Here is a 22633-nt window from a genome sequence, read left to right as displayed (position 1 = left end):
CTCGTAAAATAATATAAAAACCAACTTCAGAGCTGAACGTACCCTCCCAGGCTGAATACAACGCCACAGCCAGACTTCTGTTAATGGTTGAATTATAAACCTCCCCATGAAAAGAGGGTCTTATAATGGAAGTGATGACACCACCTTAAATATAGCAGCACAAATGGCATCGCTATTATAAAGGAACTAAAAGCATCTGCATGCAGACGAGGGGATTTGGATATCATGGAGAGAAGCCAGAGGCGGTGGGGAACGTGACAGTCAGTGGGGGCTAAAGACAGAAAGGCAGTTTCTAATCCACCATCCCTCTGCTTTGTCAGCAGGGCCAGCCCCAAGCAAGTTTGTTTGCTTCTCCCACAAACCTCTCCACACTCTCTTGCACACTGTCTTTACTCCCTGAACTGACCCATAGGTCTGCTGCCTCTACTCCTCAAGGCACTGCTGCCGCGACACTTTGGCGTACCTCTCAACAGTCCCAGGTCTCACAGGACTGTCCCACTGTGAACCCCAAACCCGCTATCCCAGCTAAAGTAGCTCCTGTTGCACAGGACTGGCTGGGCTCAGCTCCCTGTTCCCAGTGCTGCAATCTGCTCACCAGCGCCCCAGGGTCACAGCACTGCTCAGGTTTGGCCCAGCCCTCCTTCACCGGGGGGCAGCCCGCCTGAATCTGAGCAAGTGCCATTGCCACCTTACGCACAGGATCACAGGGTCACTCATTCACATTTGGCCTGGCCACCCCCGCCCTCACTCCCTCTTTAGCCGCTGAAATGTTGGGGGATGGGAGGAAGCCTTGAGAACATCAGCCAGCTCATGGTGGCTAGATTTGGAGGGCACCAACAACAGACATTTGTTTAATGTATACTGAATTAGAAGCACTACTGTTGCTCCTTCTTCACATACACACACACGCTGACCAGCAGCAGAATTCCAGAGCCTTGCAGGCCGGCTGCCCGAGGAGGAGAAATCGGTCATGCAGGGTCTAGGTACATCCTCAGTGTAACTTGCTTTATTTACACGACATATGCCAACACCCTCTTCTCCAATAAAACAGAGCAAGACATGCAAAGCTGCATCAATTTATCTAAAGGGATGGGATCACACCCCTTAACTAAACCAGTGCAGTTTATTGGCACTGCGTCAGCTTAAACCTAGCGTTCCAGCAATCGTCTCAGCACCCCTTGGCGTCAGGGCGTGGCATTGCAGGGTCTTCCCCTGGAGATCACACCTCTGACCCCGCAATGTCCTGTCTCTGTCCAGGACTCAGCCCTTTGGCTAAGTTACGTCAAGTCTGGACGCCTTACAGGGTAAAGTCCAAATAAAAGTTCACACAAAAAGGGTGGTTCTGTCATGCCTGGGCTCCTCTCCAGCCTACCCACCTCCAGCACCTTCTGGACTCTCTCTGGTTCTGGGATAGAGCCCTGACTTCCCAGGCTCCTTCATCATCCCAGCCCCTCTCCCAGACCCCACTAAAGAGCCTTCCACTGAAGCCCAGCTTGCTTCCTGGAGCTACTTCTCCTGCAACAGTCTTCTCAGTCCTTTTGTGGGGCCCAGTATTTCAGGCGGAGCCCCAGCCCCAGTCTGTTCCGCCCCCTCTGGCAGAGATGCAGTTACTTATAGCACAAGTGGGCGGATTGAACAGAGCTGGCTAGCCCCAGGCCTCCTGGCCCTTAAAGGGACAGGCCACCCTGGGTACATCTACACTGGAATAAAGACCCACAGCACAGCTGCAGCTGGCCTGGGTCAGCTGATTCGGGCTCACAGCACTTGGGCTGCAGGGCTAAAAATTGCTGTGTAGACATTCAGGCCTGGGCTGGAGCCCAAGCTCTGGGACCCCCACCTGAGCCTGAATGTCGACATGGCAATATTACAGCCCCGCAGCCTGAGCCCAAGACAGCGTACCCAGGCCAGCTGCAGCTGTTTAACTGCTTTGTAGACGTCCCCCTTTACACATCTCTTAAGGTGAAGTGAGACAGGTTTAAGTCAATGTAGGCCACACCCAGCGCTGCGCTGGTTTAACCAAATGGGGTGCAACATCACAGCTCTAGCTAAACTGGTACAAATGCATGTGCAGACAAAGCCCTGCATCTCTGCTGGCCTGGCAGCAAAGAAAAGTCAAAAATGTGAGCCAACCAATCCAGAGACGCTGAACCAGAGAGAAGCCAGCAGAGACCCTGGATGACAGTTTGGTGAGGCAGGAACGGCCCCATTCAGTTCAGTGAGAGATGGACTCAAGATGCCCAGTGAAGACCATTTCATTGCCAACACAGGTAACTCTTCCATTCCTCATGTAAGCAAGACAAGAGAGACGCCCCTCAGCTGCACCATTTGCGACAAGCAGCATCCCATTTTGGTGCATCCACCACTTATTTTTCTTCCGCCCTCAAGGAGCCATGCACCAGGAACATAGCAACCCAACGGACACACTCCAGCCCACCGAGGAGCCCAGCAGAGATCAGAGAGCTTCACACTCATATTTTGAACATCTGCACAATCTGCTGTGAGCAGCACCTCCTCTGGGGGCAGCTTGGAAGAGCATGGCGGTGTCAGGGTGTCACGCAAAACGGAGCTCCTGGATGCTACCACAGCACAAATAAATCATTCATGATAGGGGAGAGCCTCCTGAGTAAACGCAGGTAGATTGACTAAATTATATCTGATTATCAGAATTTAAAAAAAAATATTGTTGATCTTCATGGTCCTGAACTGGTTTCTCTGTTGCCTCACTCCACTGCAATGATTGCAGGCCCCAAGAGTGGGATGGCAGAGCGGGGCTTGTATCTTTAATCACGTCCATCTTTGCTCACCGGGCAAGAGTCAAGAATGTCTCCCTGGGACGAAGGACAGACACATCCTTGAGGGGGCCATTTAGGGAACTGGGGTAAAAATCTGTCTGGGGTTTGGTCCTGCTTTGAGCAAGGGGTTGGACTAGATACCTCTCGAGGTCCCTTCCAACCCTGATATTCTATGATTCTATGATCCTCAAAACTTCAGCCAGCGAGCACACTGCGCATCTGATAATCAGCCAGGTGATCAATCGATAAGGGGAAAATGGGACTGGATATTCCCCTGGAATAACACAGGAACTCTGGGGGGCAAGGGGATAGGCTGGACGGCACAGGGTTCCAGCCATTCATTCCAAACTTCAGACCTCAATGAGATATTAGTGCAGGGGTGGCCAACCTGAGCCTGAGAAGGATTACCAGTGTACATTGCCAAAGAGCCACAGTAATACGTCAGTAGCCCCCTCATCAGATTCCACCTTGCTCCCAGCCAGTAGCGTAGCTAGTGGGGGAGCACAAGTGGCACCTTGTCAATTTCCTGGCAGCTTTGTACTCACTCGGTGGAGCGATAAAAAAAAAGGTGCCACCCACTGCAGCGCTTTAATTTTACTCACCCGGCGGAGCTCCAGGTCTTCGGTGGCGGGACTATCATTCACTCCGGGTCTTCGGCGGCACTTTGGTGGCGTTAACGTCAGTGCTGCTGAAGACACCTGAAGCGAGTGAAGGGCCTGTCACCGAAGACCCGGAGCGCCGCCAGGTGAGTAAAAGCGGGTGGCGCCTTTTTTTTTTTTTTATTGCTCCTCCTGTTCCCTCCACCTGGCTACGCTACTGCTCCCAGCGCCTTCCACCCACCGGCAGCCCCACTGATCCTCGCCTCCCTCTCCCTCCCCCACCTCCTGATCACTGTTTCGTGGTGTGCAGGAGGCTCTGGGGGGGGAGGGGGATGGAGCGAGGGCATGGCAGGCTCTGGGGAAGGGTGGAGTGGGGGCAGGGCCTGTGGCAGAGCCAGGGGTTGAGCAGTGAGCACCCTCTGGCACATTGGAAAGTTGGTGCCTGTAGCTCCAGCCCCGGCGTCAGCACCTATACAAGGAGCTGCATATTAATTTCTGAAAAGCCACACGTGGCTCTGGAGCCACAGGTTGGCCATCCCTGTATCAGTGCGTAACACTTACTAAGACCCCAGATGGGAGGCCAGCAGTTTACTGAACTACTGTCCTACGTTACTAAAGAGCTCAGCATTTTGTCTGTGCTCATGCAGCAAATGGAACGGACGAACACAACAGCAATAGCAACACCTGATGATGAGGGGACAGACGGCCAAGAGGGATAAGCTCCATACGCTACTCACCTCTAGGTTCCGATCCAGCCCCAGGTCTTGGCTGGGGAGCGGACGCAGCCAGGGAATAGGATACAGCCCTTTTCACCTCCAGGGAACCAAATCCAAGGAGCGGCAGGTTCTCTTTTCTAATGGCCATTTGGTGGCCTGCATGGAAGGAGCTGGAGGATTTCAATGCAGGCACCCCCCCATCACAGAAATCTACCATCACAGCTAGCAGTCTCAGATAAGCCAGTGGCTGAACTGGCCAGGAGACTGACCCCCTAAATCTGGAGTCCTGGTTTACTGGTGGGTTAAGCTCTTACTCAAATATGCCTAGGCTGTGCCAGTTCAGTAGCCAGAGTAAATCAGTCTCCAGAGCTATCAACCTAGCACCTTTCATCAGCATCTAAATTCTCTTCCATTAAAAAAGAGAAAACAGTTGAAAGCTGCCAGGACTTTAGATCCAGATGGAATCCACCCTTGCATTCCAAGGGAGCCAGTGAAAGAGATGGGAAATCTTCAGCAAATACATTTCACAGCTCTTTGAAAATACAGGAGGCACAGAGTGCTGAGACACTGAGAGAATATCTGTATTTAACAAAGGATTTAGGCAAATAGGCTGCAAACTACCAAATTGCTACCTTTGCTCTGAAGGAAAGTACTGGAGACACACAGCTATGACTTAATTAAGGATTGCCAACATGAATTTAAGAGGAGAGGCAGGGAAGTTATGCCATTCACACTTGAGAGAACTTGGGCAGAAAAAACAGAATGGATCTGGGGAGAATGAATAAAGCAGTGAGAGATCTTAACTATTCTAAATGGTTAGAGAAAGCAGGCCTGAATGTTCAAACGGAGAGTGAAAATGTAGGCTGAATTCCCAGCCAGGAAGGCAACAGGTGCACCAAGCCCACTTCAGCTGGCGTCAGAGACAAGGAGGATTGAACCCAGGCCAGCCACTGGCAGAATTTCATTACATGGAGAATGGTTAAAGGAGCATGAAGGCTGGGAGGCCTAAAAGTAGCTCGGCCAGCTGTGTTTTGATTTGCAGACACACACGTGTGCTCGTCCGTTTCATTTCTGGCAAATGGGCTGGGGACTGAAACACACCGACGCTGCTGCTCAGAGTGACAAAAGAGAAGAATTCCCGTGTGCATCAGTTGCGTACGGGACCTTCGCAGGCAGGAAAAGGTCACATTCTCACAAACATGGGAGCAACCTGGGGGTGGTTACTAAAGCTTTAACTCTGCAGCCTTTATTCAATTCTCCCCCTTGTTTCCCAGGTGCTGCTCCCCTTCTAGGAATGCCAGAGTCAGTCTGCAGGGAAATGTGTCCCTGTTAGTGGCTGCTCCTTGGATCCCAAGGAAAGATCCTAAAGATCCTGCTCCTCCAAAGAACTCTCCCATCCCCCAATACCAAACCACTCCATAAAGCCCTGGGGATCTGATGTCTTAAGAACGATGGAAGCTTCCTTTGGAGGAACGGTTTCAGAGTAGCAGCCGTGTTAGTCTATATCAGCAAAAAGAACGAGGAGTACTTGTGGCACCTTAGAGACTTACACATTTATTTGGGCATAAGCTTTCGTGGGCTAAAACCCACTTCATCGGATGAAGCAGTGGAAAATACAATAGGAAGATATATATACACGGAGAACATGAAAAAATGGGTGTTGCCATACCAACTCTAACAAGACTAATCAACTAAGGTGGGCTATTATCAGCAGGAGAAAAAAAAAACTCCTGTAGTGATAATCAGGATGGCCTTTTTCAAACAGTTGACAAGAAGGTGTGAGTAACAGTAGGGGAAAAATTAGCATGGGGAAATAGTTTTTACTTTGGGTAATGACCCATCCACTCCCAGTCTTTATTCAAGCCTAATTTAATGGTGTCCAGATTGCGAATTAATTCCAATTCTGCCATTTCGCGTTGGAGTCTATTTTTGAAGTTTTTTTGTTGGAGAATTGCAACTTTTAGGAGGAACGAGATAACTTGCAGGGCCGTGCACCTTCCGTTGCTCCTGATTCCCAGCAAGCTCATGCGAAGAGTTGCAACCAGCCACGCGGAGGAGGAAAGAACCCAGGTCTGTGGCAGAGCCCACAAGGGAAGACACTGCTCCTGCCCCCACCGCCAAAAGAGTAACACAAAGCGCAGTTGAGTCACCCTGCCTCCCCAGAGGTCAGGACCTTGAACCTCTCCGTGGGACGCAGGCAGGGGAAAGATGAAGCAAGGAAGAGACAGCACCAAGCAGTCCGAGAATACTAGGATGAGGGGAAGAGGTTGGGACTGCAAACTGCTACACTAGACCAGATACAGCCTCAAAGAGCTGACAGCGACACGAAGGGCGCTGGGGGGATCCCATCCCCATGCAACTTCCTTGGAAACTGTGGCATTTTTCCCAACCCACCCTGAGAAGTTAGGGAGCAGGCAGCTAAAAGAAATGCTCTGAGTTCAGACATTTAACATTTAAGTTAATGAGAAATTTACATTTACAAAGCTCCTGTCATACACTGAGGCTGTCTCCACTTAAAACACTACAGCCACAACGCTTTCGTGTATACCCGTGGTTCTCAACCCGTGACCCAATAAACACACAGTTGCGGCTCACGTGACCTCCTCGGGGCCATAGTAGTATATAGTCACGTGGATGCGGCCCACATAACACGGAGAGCTTCATATGTGGTCCACAATGGTAAATAGGTTGAGAACCACTGGGGCAGACACTCACTACGGCGATGGGAGGGGTTCTCTCGTCACTGTAGTTAATCCACTTTCCCGAGGGGCAGTAGCTAGGTCAGTGACACCAGAGGTTGGGTCTACATAGCTACCTCTCTCAGGCACGTGGATTTTTCACACCCGAGACACTGAGCTCTGCCAATTTTCAGTACAGACTAGCCCTTAGATCAAACACGAAGCTAAGCATAAATACCTACAGAAGTGGCAGCGGGCTACAGAAGACCTTGAGATCAGACAGGTGGTTTGCATGCTGGTATAACAAAGGGATCTCTTCACCCTGCACTGAAATGCAGCACCTCAGGAACCAAACACAGCACCCACTTAACAGCGCACAGCAATGGTACAAGACAGTTTAGGCCAGGAAGTGAGCAAGAATCAAGTCTAATTACCTGTGCTGGAATCTGGTCAAGACGCAGAGTTGAATACCCCATATTCGGGGGCCAGGGGGAGTGCCATGCCAGGCACGGGAGTTCTGAAAGCCACAAATGGCTGTGGCCAAGCTTTTCAGAAGGGAGTAACCATGATTATGGCCTTAATTTCTGGGAGCCCAACATGAAACACCTCAAAGAGAGCTGATTATCGGAAAGTCCTGAGCACCCACTCTCTGGAAGTCAGGCCCCTTTGAAGTGCCTGTCTCAAGCCAGACAGCCAAAAATATTAGTCACTTTTGAAAATCTTAACGGGGATTTTAGTTTCATAGTCCCTTCAGCAACTCCCCACCAATTTGGAGGGAAAAGTACATCTAACAATCATGCCTCTGCGGGTTCTCCCAGGCACTGGCCAAGCCCTATTTCGCTCGCAAGCCACGAGGGGATGCCAGCACGAGCTGTTCTGGCTGCGGCTAGGAGCCTAGGCGAACCACAGATAAGCACATGGTAAGACAGGCGTCTCCTGACACAGAACTAGAGGAGAGGAGGCCTCCTGACTGGAGCTCCCCTAGGGCACAGAAGGTGTAATCAAGCTACAGGTCAGAGACAGAGCACAAAGTGCAGGCCCGGACACCACTCAGATAGAAGAGAAGCTGCTAAGGGCTTTATGCACAAGTTTATGTTTCATCTTCAGCTCAGGAGCTGCTAGGCTAGCTGCCTGCATCAAGGTACAATACAGGAGAAATAAAGGAAAGGGGGCATAAATCAAATCTACCCCATGTCGTGAAGAGACTGCAATCCTATGACAATAGTCCAGCCATGATAGGACTAGTGCCTGGACCACCATTCCAGCAGCCAGCATGACTCACCATAAATTGGGCAAGGGAACTCTTTGGACAGCCCAGGACAACTGGCCTTCTACCAGAAGATTCTGCAAGGTCGGAGATCACTGAGATCACAAAAAACCACTGAGAATGGCCCAGCTGTGTGGGCCTCAGATCCCAAGGCTCAGTTTTGGTCACCCTATCTTAAAATAGGCCTGGAAGCAGTTCAGAGAGAGGCATCAAAAACAACCAGATGCCTGGGAAGACTTCCACAGAAGATGGGGACTGTTCAAGAGGTGACAGGACAGAAGAGGGTGTGATAGAGGTTCATAAAATAACTCATGATACAGGGGCTCCTATCTACCCTCTCCTAACACGATCACAGGGACACATCCAATGAAACTGATCAAATGAAAATGTTTATACACCACCTGCAAAAGTCACTGCCAAAAGAGATCTTCATAGCAGGATTCAGAGGACGGGATAGGATAGTGAAAATAGCAAGTTACATTAAACATGATATTAAATAAATACTGTAAGAGATAAAAACCTGACACAGGACATAAGGCAATGGCTAACTGACAGTGGTTTGGATGAAACATCCCTTTTAAGTGCCTTATTCTGTAATTAAGGGGCTTCTTGCAACTCTCCCTGAATCATCCATAGATGGTCAGATAGAGGACAATGAACTATATAATACAGACCGCTGGCCTGGCCTGCTCTCCAGCCTTATGGCAAACAAACCAAGCCTCAGGAAGTTTCCTGTGCTTGTATTTTTCAGAGGACCTCTTAAAAGCAAAGGCCCTGTTCTGTAAGGATATTAAAGTTCCCATCATGCTTTTCAAAGGAGCAGGGTGTTTGCTCCCATTTCCAGGCTCAGAATTCCTCTCCCCATATGGCCAGCTGCTGCCCTCCAGTCCAGAGGTGGCTGCTCGCTGCCTTTCGAAAGTGCTGCGTGCGGGTAGTTTGAGAGTAACAATAAATAACAGTCATTTCTCTCTCTTACGGAGCGCTTTTCATCAAGAGATCTCATAACACTTCACAATCTTTCATCTCTCTGAGATGAAAAAGGGCACAGACACCCTCACCCCCACTCCCCCATGATGTGATCACAAACTTTGGGCCTTTCAGACGCCCTCAGATCCCACCTGAACACGTCCCTTTAGCTCTCACTCCCAGAGACCCTGGTCACACAACGCCACCGGCACATGCAGTTACAAGCTCCCCCAGGGGCTGACACCCACGACGCTTTTCAAGCCTCCTGCGGGTTCCTGGCTCCTGCAGGGGTTGCAGGTGGCCAGGGAAGCAAGAGCCCAGGCAGCAGGCACTGGCCTGGGACGTTCCCAGCAAAGGGGAGGAGAACCCCCCCCCCCCCGCTGCAGAATCTCCGGCGGCAGAGAGGCCCCCGGCACCCAAAGGCGGGGCCGCAGGGAGGGCCCCGGGGCTGCAGCCAAGGGAAACGCACCTGCGGTCCCAGCTGCCCTCGTGCCAGGCTGGGCGCTGAGCGGGGGGGGCTGGGGTAATTCCTGACCCCCCCCCCGGGTACAAACGTCTCAACCCCCAAGGGGGGGTAAAGCCCCTCGCCTCCCTTCCTAGCACCAAACTCAGGGGGCTGCTAACCCCCCCCCCCGGGACGGGTAATAACCCCCGGGCAGCAGGGGGAGGGGAGGAGTCTCACTTACCTGGGGGGCTCCCCCCTCCCTCTCTGGTCTCCGCTGCCGCCCCCGGGAGGGGGGCTCGGGGGGGCCAGGCCGGGGGGGTCGGTGCCGCGGGGGGGGGGGCCGGGCCGCGGGGGGGGGCGGAGAAAAGAAAAGAAGGAAAAAAACCGAAAAGGAGGAAAAGAAAAAAAAAAGAAAAAAAAAAAGGAAAGAAGCTGCTGGCCCCTCCCCCAGCCGGCGTGCGCGCTGCGTCACGGCTACGTGCGGCCCTGCGTCAACGCGCCGCGCCGCGCCGGGGCCCGGGCCGCCTACCCCGGGCCGCGTTGCCAGGGGCAACAGCGAGACGCGCCCCGCAGCGGCCCCAGCCGGCGCGGAGGGGCGGAGCCTTTCGGCCCCGCGCCACCTTAAAGGGGGAGCGAGCGGCGCAGCCCGCCGCGCGCCTGCAGTGCCCATGCGCGGGGAGGCTCCGCCCCCGGGTGCCCCGCCTCGGGCCGGGCCTGGCGCGTGTGCTGGTTCTCCAGCCCCCCCCCCCCCCGGCCTGGGTCCCCCCCTCCTGCTCCAGCCCCCCCGTTCCCCCTCCTGCTCCCCCCGCTCCTGCTCCCCCTGGCCTGGATCCCCCCCACTCCACCCCCCCCACCCCTGCTCCAGCCCCCCCGTTCCCCCTCCTGCTCCCCCCGCTCCAGTCCCTCCTGCTCCCCCCGGCCTGGATCCCCCACTCCACCCCCCTGCTCCCCTACCCCCACTCCAGCCCCCCCATTCCCTCTCCTGCTCCCCCTGGTCTGGATCCCCCACTCCACTCCCCTGGTCCCCCACCTCACCCCTGCCCTGGATCCCCTTGCCCCCCCACCCTGCTCCAGCCCCCCCGTTTCCCCTCTTGCTCCCCCTGGCCTGGATCCCCCTGCTCCCCCACCCCTGCTCCATCCCCCCACCCCCGTTCCACCCCTCCTGCTCCCACCGCTCCAGCAGCCCCCCCCCCCCCGGCCTGGATCCCCCCCACTCCACCCCCCTTGCTCTCCCAACCCCCCTGCTCCAGGTCCCCCATTGTTCCACCACCCCCTGCTCTCTTAGCCCCCCTGCTTCAGCCCCCCCCACTTTTCCACCTCCAGTTCCCCCCACACCCACTGATCCAGCCCCTCACTGTTATATCCATCCAGCTCTCCCACCCCCACTACTCTTGCCCCCATTTCTCGAGCCCCCCCACTGTTCCACACCACCTGCTGCCTCAGCCCCCATTTCCTTTTGTTTTTTTTATTTTCAACCAAAAAAAAACCAAGAGCATTTTTAACCAAAATGCAAATTTTTAATTTTGGTCAAAAAGTTTTTTGTCAGAAGAGTGTTTTGATTGGAAAAAATTAAGCCAGCTCCCTTCCCTGCCCCAGGCCAGCTGGGTAAAACTGCTTGATTTTTTTTTTTCCCCACCATCAAAATGTATTTGTTGGCATCTGCCTCAAATCCTCTGCCCTGCTGGTCCCAGCGGCAGCAGTCTGAGGGCTAGGCCTGGTTTACCACACGGCTACAGCGCTCAGGGGGGTGAAAGCGACACACCCTTGAGTGCCGTAGCAATGCTAATCTAACCCCCAGTGTAGACAGCCAGGTTGATGCTGCCTACGACAGAAAAACCCGCTGCATCATTGTAGGCAGCACCTACGCACCCCCACCCCTCAGGCACTACAGCAATCTAGCTCCAGTGCCAGAGGTGTGTAGCTCTGGCCCTACGCTAGGAGTGCTTTGCTAGTGTATCTTTCCTATCACACTGTCCTGGCAAAGCGCTCCTTGTGTGGATGGGTCTTCTACCCTTATCAGTTTAGCCACCTGCGTCTACGCCAGGGGCTTTTGGCAACACTCGGCCACAGATCACAACCCCATCCCGCCCCTGACCGAGGGAGCCGTGCCAGCAACAGTCTAAAACAGACCCTACCTGAGATTTGGCAGTACCGCTCCTCCAGCTCTGTCTGCTACAGCCACTTGCTCTCCTATGCTGGGAGCAGCTGTCTGCCAATTACTCTTTGCCATATGCAGACTGCAAGCTCTGCGGGGCAGGGACAGGCTGTGTGCATTTGTCCAGCACCCGGCACAATGGGGCCCTGACCCGACTGACACCTGTAGTCACTATCCCAGTCCCAAATCAGCCATGTTTTCAGCCGTTTTTTTTTTAATTGATCTTGGCTGCTAAGTCACAAAACTCAGCCAGATCCAGCAGGACCCCAACACACCTCTCTTCCAGGTCTACCTTAACACCTCCAAAATCTGTGTCCTACGGGAATGTTCTTGCGCGATCAGAGGGGCGTTTATCTGCACTGGGATCAGCCAATATTTGCGTCAGAGGCAGCGAAACGAGACTTCCCAGTAATCCAGGAGTGGGGCTGTGAAATCAGCTCACAGAAGTGCAGTCTCCTCATTGGCGTTACCCTCCCGGCACTGACTTTGTGGGGCTCCTTTTCCAGACGGGAGCCCAGCTCCATTGCTGCGGTGGTAACTGACCTCGTGCTGTTCGAGAAAATCAGCCTGCTGGATCCCTATTCTCTTTGCCTGCAGGGATCAGAAAGAGATGGCCACCGGGCAAGCCCTCCTGCTTTTAATACTCAGCGGAGTAGCCAAGCCCGGGGCAGGTAGATGCCCTTCCTGCGAGATGGCAGCCCTGGACCCAGAGGTGCAGAAGACGGTCCTCATTGAGCTAGCAAAGCAGAGTATTCTTTCCAAGCTGCATTTGAAGGAGCGACCCAATGTGACCCAGCCAGTCTTCAGAGCTGGCCTCCTGACAGCTCTGTGGAGGCTACGTGTCGGGCGCACGAACCAGAGCATCACGTCGGAGATGCCAAACCAGAGCCCCAAGACTGATGAGCAAGAGTATGAGATTCTCAGCTTTGCTGAGCCAGGTCTGTAAGGTCTCAAGGGGTGCTGCAGGGGCATATCGCGGGAAAGAGACATCCCCCAAGAGGAGCCTCTGCATGGGGGTATTTTACCCCATTGCAACCCTAAAAGGATGCAGGAACATAAATCACTCCCCCGAGCATTTACATCCAACCTTACACCTCAAGGAAATAAACACATAAGAGTAGTTCACTGTCAAACTGGGGGAGAGTGTTAAGCAGGGTCCTGCAGGGGTCAGTCCTGGGTCTGGCACTATTCAATATTTTCATCAGCAACTTGGGTAGTGGAGTGGAGGGAAAGCTGCTACAACTGGCGGATGACATCAAGGTGGGAGGAGTAGCAAGCTTTGCCGTTCAGGTTTAGAATTCAAAATGGCCTTGACGAATCAGAGCATTGATCTGAAATCAACAAGATGCAAGTTGATAAAGACAGAGGGCAATGTACTTCTCTGAGGAAGGAAAAATCAAATGCACAACTACATGCTGGTCGCGGGGTGGGGAACTGGCGAGGTGGTCGTACTGTTGGAAAGGATTGGGGGTGGGGAGAGGGGATCACAAATTGCCCATGAGTCAACAATGGGACGCAGTTGCGAAAAAGTTTCATGTCATTTGGAGATATATTAACAGGCGTGTCGGGCGTCAGATACGCGGCGGGGGCTCAGCTGGTGTGTTGTGACCAGTTCTGGGCACCGCACTTCAGGAGAGATGGGGACAAACTGGAGAGTCCAGAGGAGAGCAGCAAAACATAATCAAAGGTTTAGAAATCCCGACCTATGAGGAAAGGTTAAAATAATTGGGCAGTTTAGAAAACTGACGGAGGGACCTGATAACTGCCTTCCAGTGTGTTAAGGGCTGTTACAGAGGCTGGGGATAAATTGTTCTCTATATCCACTGAAGGTGGAACAAGAAGCAATGGGCTTCATCAGCACCGAGGGAGATTTAGGTTCGATATGAGGAAAATATTTCTAACTATGAGACTAATTAAGCTCTGGGATAGGCTCAGGGAAGGTGGTGGGATCCCCCTCGCTGGAGGTTTTTAAGAGCAGGTTGGACAAACAGCTGTCAGGACTTGTCCAGGTTTATTAGGTCCTGCCTCAGCACAGGGGGCTGGACTGGATAAACTCTTGAGGTACCTTCCAGCCCACTGCTACGATTCCATACGGCCAAATTCTCTGTGGGCATAGAGGGGTGAAACACCATTGAAGCCAGCAGGGCAGGTCCCGTTCACAGCAGCAAAGATTTTGGCCATGGAGCAGAATTAGCTAGCCCCCGGTGAAGACAGTGGTAGATGGCTGGCTGGCTGGCAGGCCCCCAATGAAGGGAATCTTAGATGGCTGGCTGGCTGGCTAGCCCTCGGTGAAGGCAGCGGTAGATGGCTGGCTAGCTGGCTAGCCCCCAGTGAAGGCAGCGGTAGATGGCTGGCTGGCTGGCTAGCCCTCGGTGGAGGGAGCAGGAGATAGCTGGCTATCCCTGGTAAAGGGAGTGGGAGATGGCTGGCTGGCTGGCTAGCCCCCGGTGAAGGCAGCGGTAGATGGCTGGCTGGCTAGCCCCGGTGAAGGCAGCGGTAGATGGCTGGCTAGCTGGCTAGCCCCCGGTGAAGGCAGCGGTAGATGGCTGGCTGACTGGCTAGCCCTCGGTGGAGGGAGCAGGACATAGCTGGCTATCCCCGGTGAAGGGAGTGGGAGATGGCTGGCTAGCCCCTGGTGAAGGCAGCGGTAGATGGCTGGCTGGCTGGCTGGCTAGCCCCAGTGAAGGCAGCAGTAGATGGCTGGCTGGCTGGCTAGCCCCGGTGAAGGGAGTGGTAGATGGCTGGCTGGCTAGCCCCGGTGAAGGCAGCGGTAGATGGCTGGCTGGCTGGCTAGCCCCGGTGAAGGCAGCGGTAGATGGCTGGCTGGCTAGCCCCTGGTGAAGGCAGCGGTAGATGGCTGGCTGGCTGGCTAGCCCCGGTGAAGGGAGTGGTAGATGGCTGGCTGGCTGGCTAGCCCCGGTGAAGGCAGCGGTAGATGGCTGGCTGGCTGGCTAGCCCCGGTGAAGGCAGCGGTAGATGGCTGGCTGGCTAGCCCCGGTGAAGACAGCGGGATGGCTGGCTGGCTGGCTAGCCCCGGTGAAGGCAGCGGTAGATGGCTGGCTGGCTAGCCCCCGGTGAAGGCAGCGGTAGATGGCTGGCTGGCTGGCTAGCCCCGGTGAAGGCAGCAGTAGATGGCTGGCTGGCTGGCTAGCCCCCGGTGAAGGGAGTGGTAGATGGCTGGCTGGCTGGCTAGCCCCAGTGAAGGCAGCGGTAGATGGCTGGCTGGCTGGCTAGCCCCTGTGAAGGCAGCAGTAGATGGCTGGCTGGCTGGCTAGCCCCCGGTGAAGGGAGTGGTAGATGGCTGGCTGGCTGGCTAGCCCCGGTGAAGGCAGCGGTAGATGGCTGGCTGGCTGCCTAGCCCCCGGTGAAGGGAGTGGTAGATGGCTGGCTGGCTGGCTAGCCCCGGTGAAGGCAGCGGTAGATGGCTGGCTGGCTGGCTAGCCCCGGTGAAGGCAGCGGTAGATGGCTGGCTGGCTAGCCCCGGTGAAGGCAGCGGTAGATGGCTGGCTGGCTGGCCCTGGTGAAGGCAATGGTAGATGGCTGGCTGACTGGCTAGCCCTGGTGAAGGGAGTGGTAGATGGCAGCGGTGAACATGGCCTTTTGCTTAGTTTAATTTTTGTTCCACTGTGCTTTATGATACAGTAAACCTCTACCCCGATATAATGCAACCCAATATAACACGAATTCAGATATAATGTGGTAAAGCAACGCTCCGGGGAGGGGGTGGGTTGCATGCTCTGGCAGATCAAAGCAAGTTCAATAAAACGAGGCTTCACCTATAACGCGGTAAAAGATTTTTTGGCTCCCGAGGACAGCGTTATATCGGGGTAGAGGTGTACTTGAAAAGCCCTCTGACTCGTTAGCTCAGAGCTAGGTGGGAGGGATCTAATGTAACTCTGTGGAGAGCGTACAGGGGGCGCTAGATGGTTGGGGATGCTGCTGTCGAGCAGCTGCCGTGTTCCGCCCCAGATGCAGCTCCATGTTCAGAGGGCATTGCTGAGTGCATACAGATTGTAAAGTGCTATGGGATCCTTCACTACCCCAGTGTAAAACAGGATTAATTTCTCCTCCCATGGAAATTCAGCTGCCTCTGGGGTGGAACACAGCCCCAACCCTCCCTCAGCAGCACTAACCCACCTGATTCTTAGGTGGAGGAGGTGAAGATCAGCGTATCCAGCTGAAATACAAGGTGCTTGGGATAAAAAGCAACTTCACAATGCAGAATTTAGCCAGCGCCCCAGGACTGACACCCCCAGCCTCACATTCTATCCTGTCATTATATATAAAAAGCACCGTCATCTCTTTAGCACCGATGGCGATAAAGACGGTGTTTCCGGTGAAAGCCAGCGCCGCGCCCCCTAGCACTCTGCCAAGGGCTTGCTTGGGCCAGACTGAGAAGACCACCAAAGCACTGGGCTTTCCTTGGCAGGCTCCAACCCACAGACTCACTAGCACCCGCCTGCTTAGCTCACCAGCGTGCAGTCCAGGGCGGCCCGGGCTGGCAGGCACAAGAGTCTCTTGGTAATGGTTTTGGCTGGGCACGGAGCTGTCTGAAGTGCAGCCAGCAAGACGGTTGCCGGGCCCAGCCCTTGTGTGTATTTTTCCATGGATGTCACTGTGCCTGTGAAAGGAGCTGTTGGCCAGGGAGCCTCCATGGTACTGGGTCTGCACACCCACGGAGGCAGGTATGTCCCAGGCAGGCCCATTGGCCAAAGGAATGACACACTGTGTTCTTCAAACATCCCAGAACAGTGCTCCTCCAGAATACGTCGTAGCCCGATCCACGCCCGGACAAAGAATCTCCTAGCGCAGAGATGTGGCTGCAAATGAACATGCATCATGGCCCAGCCCATCAATCCATTCTCTAGATCAGGGGTGGGCGAACTGTTTGGCCTGAGGGCCACAGCAGGGTTCCAGAACTGTATGGAGGGCCGGGTAGGGAAGGCTGTGCCTCCCCAAACAGCCTGGCTCCCGCCCCCTCTCCACCCCTTCCCACTTCCCACCCTGACTGCTCCCCTCAGAACTCCCAACCCATCTAACCGCCCCCTGCTCCCTGTCCCCTGACTGCCCCCCAGGACCCCTGCCCCTTATCCAACCTCCCTGCCTCCTTACCATACTGCTCAGAACAGCAGGACTGGCAGAGGCCAGCGGCAGAGGCTGCAGGGAGGGGGAACAGCAGGGGAGGGTCTGGGGGCGAGCCTCCCTGGCAGGGAGCTTAAGAGTCGGGCAGGATGGTCCCACAGGCCGCATGTGGCCCACGGGCTGTAGTTTCCCACCTCTGCTCTTGATCCAGAGGCAAAGAAAGGGATTTTTCTTTTCGTATTTACATCTGTAATGCTGAGAGAACAATGATTTATAGGCGGTGTCTCCTAAGGGATCTGGGAACAGCAGCTATATGCAAGGATCACACCATCCCCTGCTGAAATGCAGCTGCCTCTAGGGTGAGATAAAACAGCACAATGACACCGCACAGTGATTCAGGCAGCAGGAAGTGGAAAATGGGCCAGATCCTCAGCTGGTGCGTGTCAGTGTCACTTCACTCAAGACAATGAGGATTGTCACCAGTTGAAGATCTGGCCCCATATCTTTCTCCAGCTTTACCAGCAAAAGGAACGTAGGAAAGGTCACCAGAATTACCAGCCTAGCCGAGATTCTGCTGCTCGCCATTGGAGTAAGTCTGGAGGCAAAGGAAAACGTAGGACCACCCCAGGCGTGGCATATCCCGGTCAGTGGAGTCCCACACCCTGGCCCCAGGGCTGGGCTTAGCATTTCATGCAGTGGTCTCCTGTTTCCCCCATCCCCAATAGAAAGGGCACGCCTGCCCCCCGTCCAATGCCAGCCTAGCCCAGTGTAAAGGTGGAGCCCTCACTGCTTCCTTTCCTAATGCCCCCCTTGCTGCTTTGTCTGCAGGACCCGCCGCTCCCAACAGGACGCGTCTGCATTTCCACTTCACCCAGGACGCGGGCAGAAGCGTGCAAGTCCTGCATGCCGACATGTACGTGTTCCTGGCAGCCCCCGGCGGCCCCGCGCGCAGGGTCACGGTGAAGCTGCTGTTGTCCGAGCCGGGCAATGCAAACCCGTCGCTGGTGGGCAGGAGGCAGCTGGAGGTGAAGCAGGGAGGCTGGGCCGCGGTGGAGGTGAGGACGGCTGTCCAGAGCTTCTTCAGCAAAGGCGGCCAGAGACTAACAGCGGAGCTGGAGCTTGAAGGAAGCCCAGAGCCTGCCCTACTTCTCAGCAGCAGCGAATCTCACCGGCCATTCATGGTGGCCAAGACCCGGGCCAGGCCCCGACACCGGCTTCACCGCCGGGCCGTCGAGTGCAATAGCAACTCCAGGACGTGCTGCAGGAAGCAGTTCTTCGTCGACTTCAAGGAGATCGGCTGGGAGGACTGGATCATCCAGCCCGAGGGTTACCACATGAACTACTGCATTGGGCCCTGCCCCACCCACGTGGCCGGCATGCCCGGCCTGGCCTCCTCCTTCCACACAGCCATCCTGAATCTCATCAAGGCCAACGACGTGCACGCCGCCTTCAGCTCCTGCTGCATCCCCACGCGCCGCTGGCCCCTCTCTCTGCTCTACTACGACCAGGACAGCAACGTCGTCAAGACAGACATCCCCGACATGATTGTGGAGGCCTGCGGCTGCACCTAACCCACTGCCTGGTGCGCACGCAGCTGCCTTTGCACTGAGCAGTTCCTCCCTCCCGCTGGAACTGGGCAGAGATTCCCCCGCCGAGGCCCCGTTCCCACTGGTCCTGCTGTTGGAATTCACGTCCTTCACATACATGACTGATCGTGCCGCTGAACCGTGCCGTGTCAAGCGCCTTCTCTCCGGAGGACGGATACTGGAATCTCACCCCCAGCCAACAGCCTCTCTCCACCCTTTCCTGAGCCGTCCTGCGGACGCCAGCCAGAGGCCCTTTGCAGCAGTGGGTTCTGCCATGTGAAGACCCATCCTGCAGGGAAATTGGACCGAGCCCCCCAGACCTCAGAGACCGCCAGGGGAGATGCTGGGCAGGGTCAGAGAGGAGGTCAGTGCTGCTACACAAATTCAGGAGGGAGGAAAGAAGGCGTAAATTCTTGATGGGGAGAGTAACTAGCCATGGGCACAGTTTACCGAGGGCAGGGGCGGCTTCGCCATCATGGACCATTTTGAAATTCGGACTGGATGATTTTCCAAAATTTGTGCTCTAGGAACAACGGTGAGGATGCTACCCAGGGGCTCAGACGAGACAGTCACAAGGGGCCTTGGGATCTCTGACTCTGCGGCTGAGCGGAGTGGGGGACAAGGGGCCACACCACGTCGCTTGGCACTAGGGTGACCAGACAGCAAATGTGAAAAATCTGGACGGGGGTGAGGGATAATAGGTCCCTATAGAAGAAAAAGCCCTGAATATCAGGGCTGTCCTTATAAAATCGGGACATCTGGTCACCCTACTTGGCACCAAATGGGAGCTGCAGCCTGGGACGCCGGCTGGTAAGTGTCAAGTCCTGTGGAACCAGGAGAGCAGTTTGGGGTGAGACGAGCTGGCACGCGTCGAGTCCTGTGGACCCAGGAGAGCGGTTTGGGGTGAGACGAGCTGGCACGCGTCGAGTCCTGTGGAACCAGGAGAGCGGTTTGGGGTGAGACGAGCTAGCACGCGTCGAGTCCTGTGGAACCAGGAGAGCGGTTTGGGGTGAGACGAGCTGGCACGCGTCGAGTCCTGTGGAACCAGGAGAGCAGTTTGGGGTGAGACGAGCTGGCACGCGTCGAGTCCTGTGGAACCAGGAGAGCGGTTTGGGGTGAGACGAGCTAGCACGCGTCGAGTCCTGTGGAACCAGGAGAGCGGTTTGGGGTGAGACGAGCTGGCACGCATCGAGTCCTGTGGAACCAGGAGAGCAGTTTGGGGTGAGACGAGCTGGTCCCGACGGGAGGCCCGCGACCCGGCTTCTCTGTCTGTATGGCCCCCACAGTCCTTTAAAGTGTCTGTTCCTCCCTCCCTGAGCAGCCTCTGTCCTGTGCACTCAATAAAATGCTGCATCTATGTGCGCGTGACCTCAGTCAGCTGGCAAGTCCCTCCCCATCCCCACACGCGGATCCCAGTCCTGCCCCAGCCCCAGCCAGTGCCTGGAGCCACCACGCAGCTGCCACGGCTGGCGCTGCGCAGCGCCCAGTGGGCACTGGGAGCTGAACTAACCAGGCCTGCCCCCACCAGCCAGCCATTCCCCATCAGGGGCCAGGCAGGATCGGCCTCGCACGCCAGGGCCCGCCCTGATTCCAGGGGCTACTCAAGAGGCTGCTGCCAGCTCCCCAAGCCTCAGGTGGCCTGGGACTTGCACGCCCTTGCCACACGCTCTTGCTGTCTGCTCCTGGGGGCCGCCTCCCGAGGGGCAGCGCTCGGGAGCGTGGGACTGTGGATCCTGGCTCTCTGCAGCTAGCCCGCTGGAGGTGGAGCGGGGGGCGTAGCAGGGATGGTCGGAGTTGTTACCAATCGCTGCTTGTTCAACTCGCGTCCACGCACCCAAACAGCACGCTGAGGGGTACCAAGCCAGCTGGGGGGCAAAAGTCCTCCCCTGGCTGGGCAAACATGCTCCTTCAATCAGATCTTTTTTTCTTTTTTTGGCGAGATGGGATCTGATCCAACAGCCAAGGCTCCTGAGGACATCATGCAGCTGGCTCAGGGACACTTGGCTCTGGGTCTGACATTTGCACACGGTCCCCAAGTGGGGACAACCGGACTGGTCCCCTGCAGAGCGTCTGGTTTGGGGGCTTCTCAGCATGGCTTGGCTCTGGGCTCCCCTCCTCGGCTCCCAGCCTCCTCCTGGCTGCGGCCCACCACCGCTCCTGGGCTAGGGGCTGGAGACCCTCCAGCCCCGGGAATGAGCTGCCCCATGCCTATCCTGCTCGGAGGGCAGGGGGCAGGACAACCGGCAGGTCGGGTGTCTAAATCAGGCCGTGCCTCCTGCTGGGAAACATGTGGTGACCCTGCATCGACTCCCAAAGCCAAGGCTGAGCTCCGTGCGGAGAACCTCGCTGCCACCTGGATCGTGGGCCCCAGCAGATACAGCCAAGGAAGCAGGGTCTGAGGGCAGCACCGCGGGACCGACTCTGGAGTATGGGGCTGGGTTCCTCTCTCCCCTGCAGTTTCCTGTGCGACAGGGCTAGGATATAAACCACCTTCCACTCCACCTAGTCCAGATCCTGCTCTTACAGCAGCCTCAGGGCTGCTCTAATTTTTGCTCTGCCCCCGTCCACTCTGGAACAAAGAATACCCATAATTCAGTGCATTGCAGCCATGGCCCTGATCCACCCCGTACACCAGGAGCAAGGTTGGTGCAGGGATCTTATGCCAGCTCCAGACTGATTCTTAGGGGTTATTTCCCCTCTGTTAGGGCCCCATTTACAGTGCTGGAGCAGGACAAAGGTTCCTGGATACAGGGAGAATCCAAACCCCTCGCTGTATTGGAGTCACTCCAAATTTGCCTCTGTGTAAACGAGATGTTATCAGTGTAGCAACTGATCCTGGCAAAAGGGGCTGGACTGGCAGTTCCTGGTAATATCCCTGTTTCTCCAGAGAGCCCTGCAAGGCGGGGATGGAGAACATGGACATTTCTTTACTATTATTACAGGGGGTGGGGGTGGAAATGCATGACTCAGTTTCCTCACTCCCTTTGGATTGTCAGCCCCGGGAAAGGACGGGGTTAATTCCGCCTCATGGCCAGGATGGGAATGGATGGGCTGCATGTCCAGGTGGCTGTCTGGGCTGGTCTGACTGAAGGAGAACGGGCCCCATGTGCATGGTGGCCCGGACAATAATTGTTAAGGACCAGCCATCAAGGTAGGGTTGCTAACTTTCTAATTGTGCAAAACTGAAACCCTTGCCCCACCCCTGTCCTGAGCCCACCCCCGTCTCTGAGGCCCCACCCCCACTCACTCCAGCCCCCCTCCCTCTGTCACTTCCTCTCCACCACCCTCACTCACTTTCAGTGTGCTAGGGCAGGGGGTTGGGATGTGGGAGGGGGTGAGGGCTCTAGGGTGGGGCCAGAAATGAGGGATTCAGGGTGCATGGGGTGCAGGTGGGAGTGCGGGGTCTGGGAGGGAGTTAGGGTGCAGGAGGGGGTCTGACCTGGGGCATGGGGCTGGGGTGCAGGTGGGGGTGCGGGGTCTGGGAGGGAGTTAGGGTGCAGGAGGGGGTCCGACCTGGGGCATGGGGCTGGGGTGCAGGTGGGGGTGCGGGGTCTGGGAGGGAGTTAGGGTGCAGGAGGGGGTCCGACCTGGGGCATGGGGCTGGGGTGCAGGTGGGGGCGTGGGGTATGGGAGGGAGTTAGGGTGCAGGAGGGAGTTCAGACCTGCGACAGGGGGTTCGGGATGTGGGCTCCAGCACCAAGAGGGAGATGACTGCTGGAGGTTTGGCTCGGGGGGCCGGTGATGCTCCCAGAGCAGACTCTCGGTCCAGCTCTGCTCTGACCAGAGAGCCCCTGAAGGCTGGATTCCAGCTGACCATCTGCAAGTCTCTTCCCCGGGTCTGGGCCCATCTGGGCTCCCTGGAGATCCAGGAACCCCAGGTGCGAGAGCCCGAGGGCCCCAACTCGGCGTGGAGCTGCGAGGCTCAGCGTTGTACAAAGTGGAAGATGCAGAACACTCAGTGTCCAGACATGTCCCCCTGGACTGGGAGAGGGGAGGCCCATGACCCATTCAGCCACAAGCCTCTCCGCTGGGGTGCTCCTTTGGGCCGCGTGCAGCTGGGCGAGCCCAAGAAAGCCCAGTTCCCAGCTGCGGCCCGGGGCAGCTTCCAGACCCTAGCAAGCGGGCTGGGGTCTCCGCCCGGGGTCTCAAGAGGTGACACGTCACAGGCCCAGCTGGCTCAGGGAAAAGCCGCCTCGGGGGGACGTGCCGCTGTGGGCAGAGCACTTTCAAAGTGGGGTGTTTCCTTCCCACTTTCCTGGGTTCACCATCACCACAGTGAAACATTCCAACACCCCTCCTCTCCCCCTACAAATTTCCATTCGTGGACGTTTCAACTCTTCATCCCCA

At 55.9% G+C, this 22633-nt stretch overlaps 2 protein-coding genes across 4 annotated transcripts in view; one reads left to right on the top strand and one right to left on the bottom strand.

Annotated features, from left to right (window-relative positions):
* The window catches only part of R3HDM2 (R3H domain containing 2), a 114313-nt gene extending 104533 nt beyond the window's left edge, over nucleotides 1-9780 (bottom strand). Inside the window, exon 1 of one of the 3 annotated variants that reach the window (XM_050925397.1) lies at nucleotides 9705-9780. The gene's annotated coding sequence lies outside the window, so the exon portion shown is untranslated. Of the gene's footprint in view, nucleotides 1-4128; nucleotides 4219-9704 lie in introns of those variants that run through there. The other 2 variants (XM_050925400.1, XM_050925398.1) reach the window with 2 other exon arrangements.
* A 1646-nt stretch (nucleotides 9781-11426) lies between these two features.
* LOC127035481 (inhibin beta C chain-like) lies at nucleotides 11427-19136 on the top strand. The gene is made up of 2 exons (XM_050925414.1): nucleotides 11427-12556; nucleotides 17529-19136. Exons 1-2 carry the CDS (start codon nucleotides 12229-12231, stop codon nucleotides 18269-18271), a joined length of 1071 nt encoding a protein of 356 aa, XP_050781371.1. The 5' UTR covers nucleotides 11427-12228; the 3' UTR covers nucleotides 18272-19136.
* Nucleotides 19137-22633: the final 3497 nt, after the last annotated feature.

The sequence above is a fragment of the Gopherus flavomarginatus genome, chromosome 16, assembly GCF_025201925.1.
Source record: "Gopherus flavomarginatus isolate rGopFla2 chromosome 16, rGopFla2.mat.asm, whole genome shotgun sequence".
NCBI lineage: Eukaryota > Metazoa > Chordata > Testudines > Testudinidae > Gopherus > Gopherus flavomarginatus.
The sequence above is the reverse complement of the archived record's forward strand: the minus strand, read 5'-3'. Positions and strand labels throughout refer to the sequence as shown.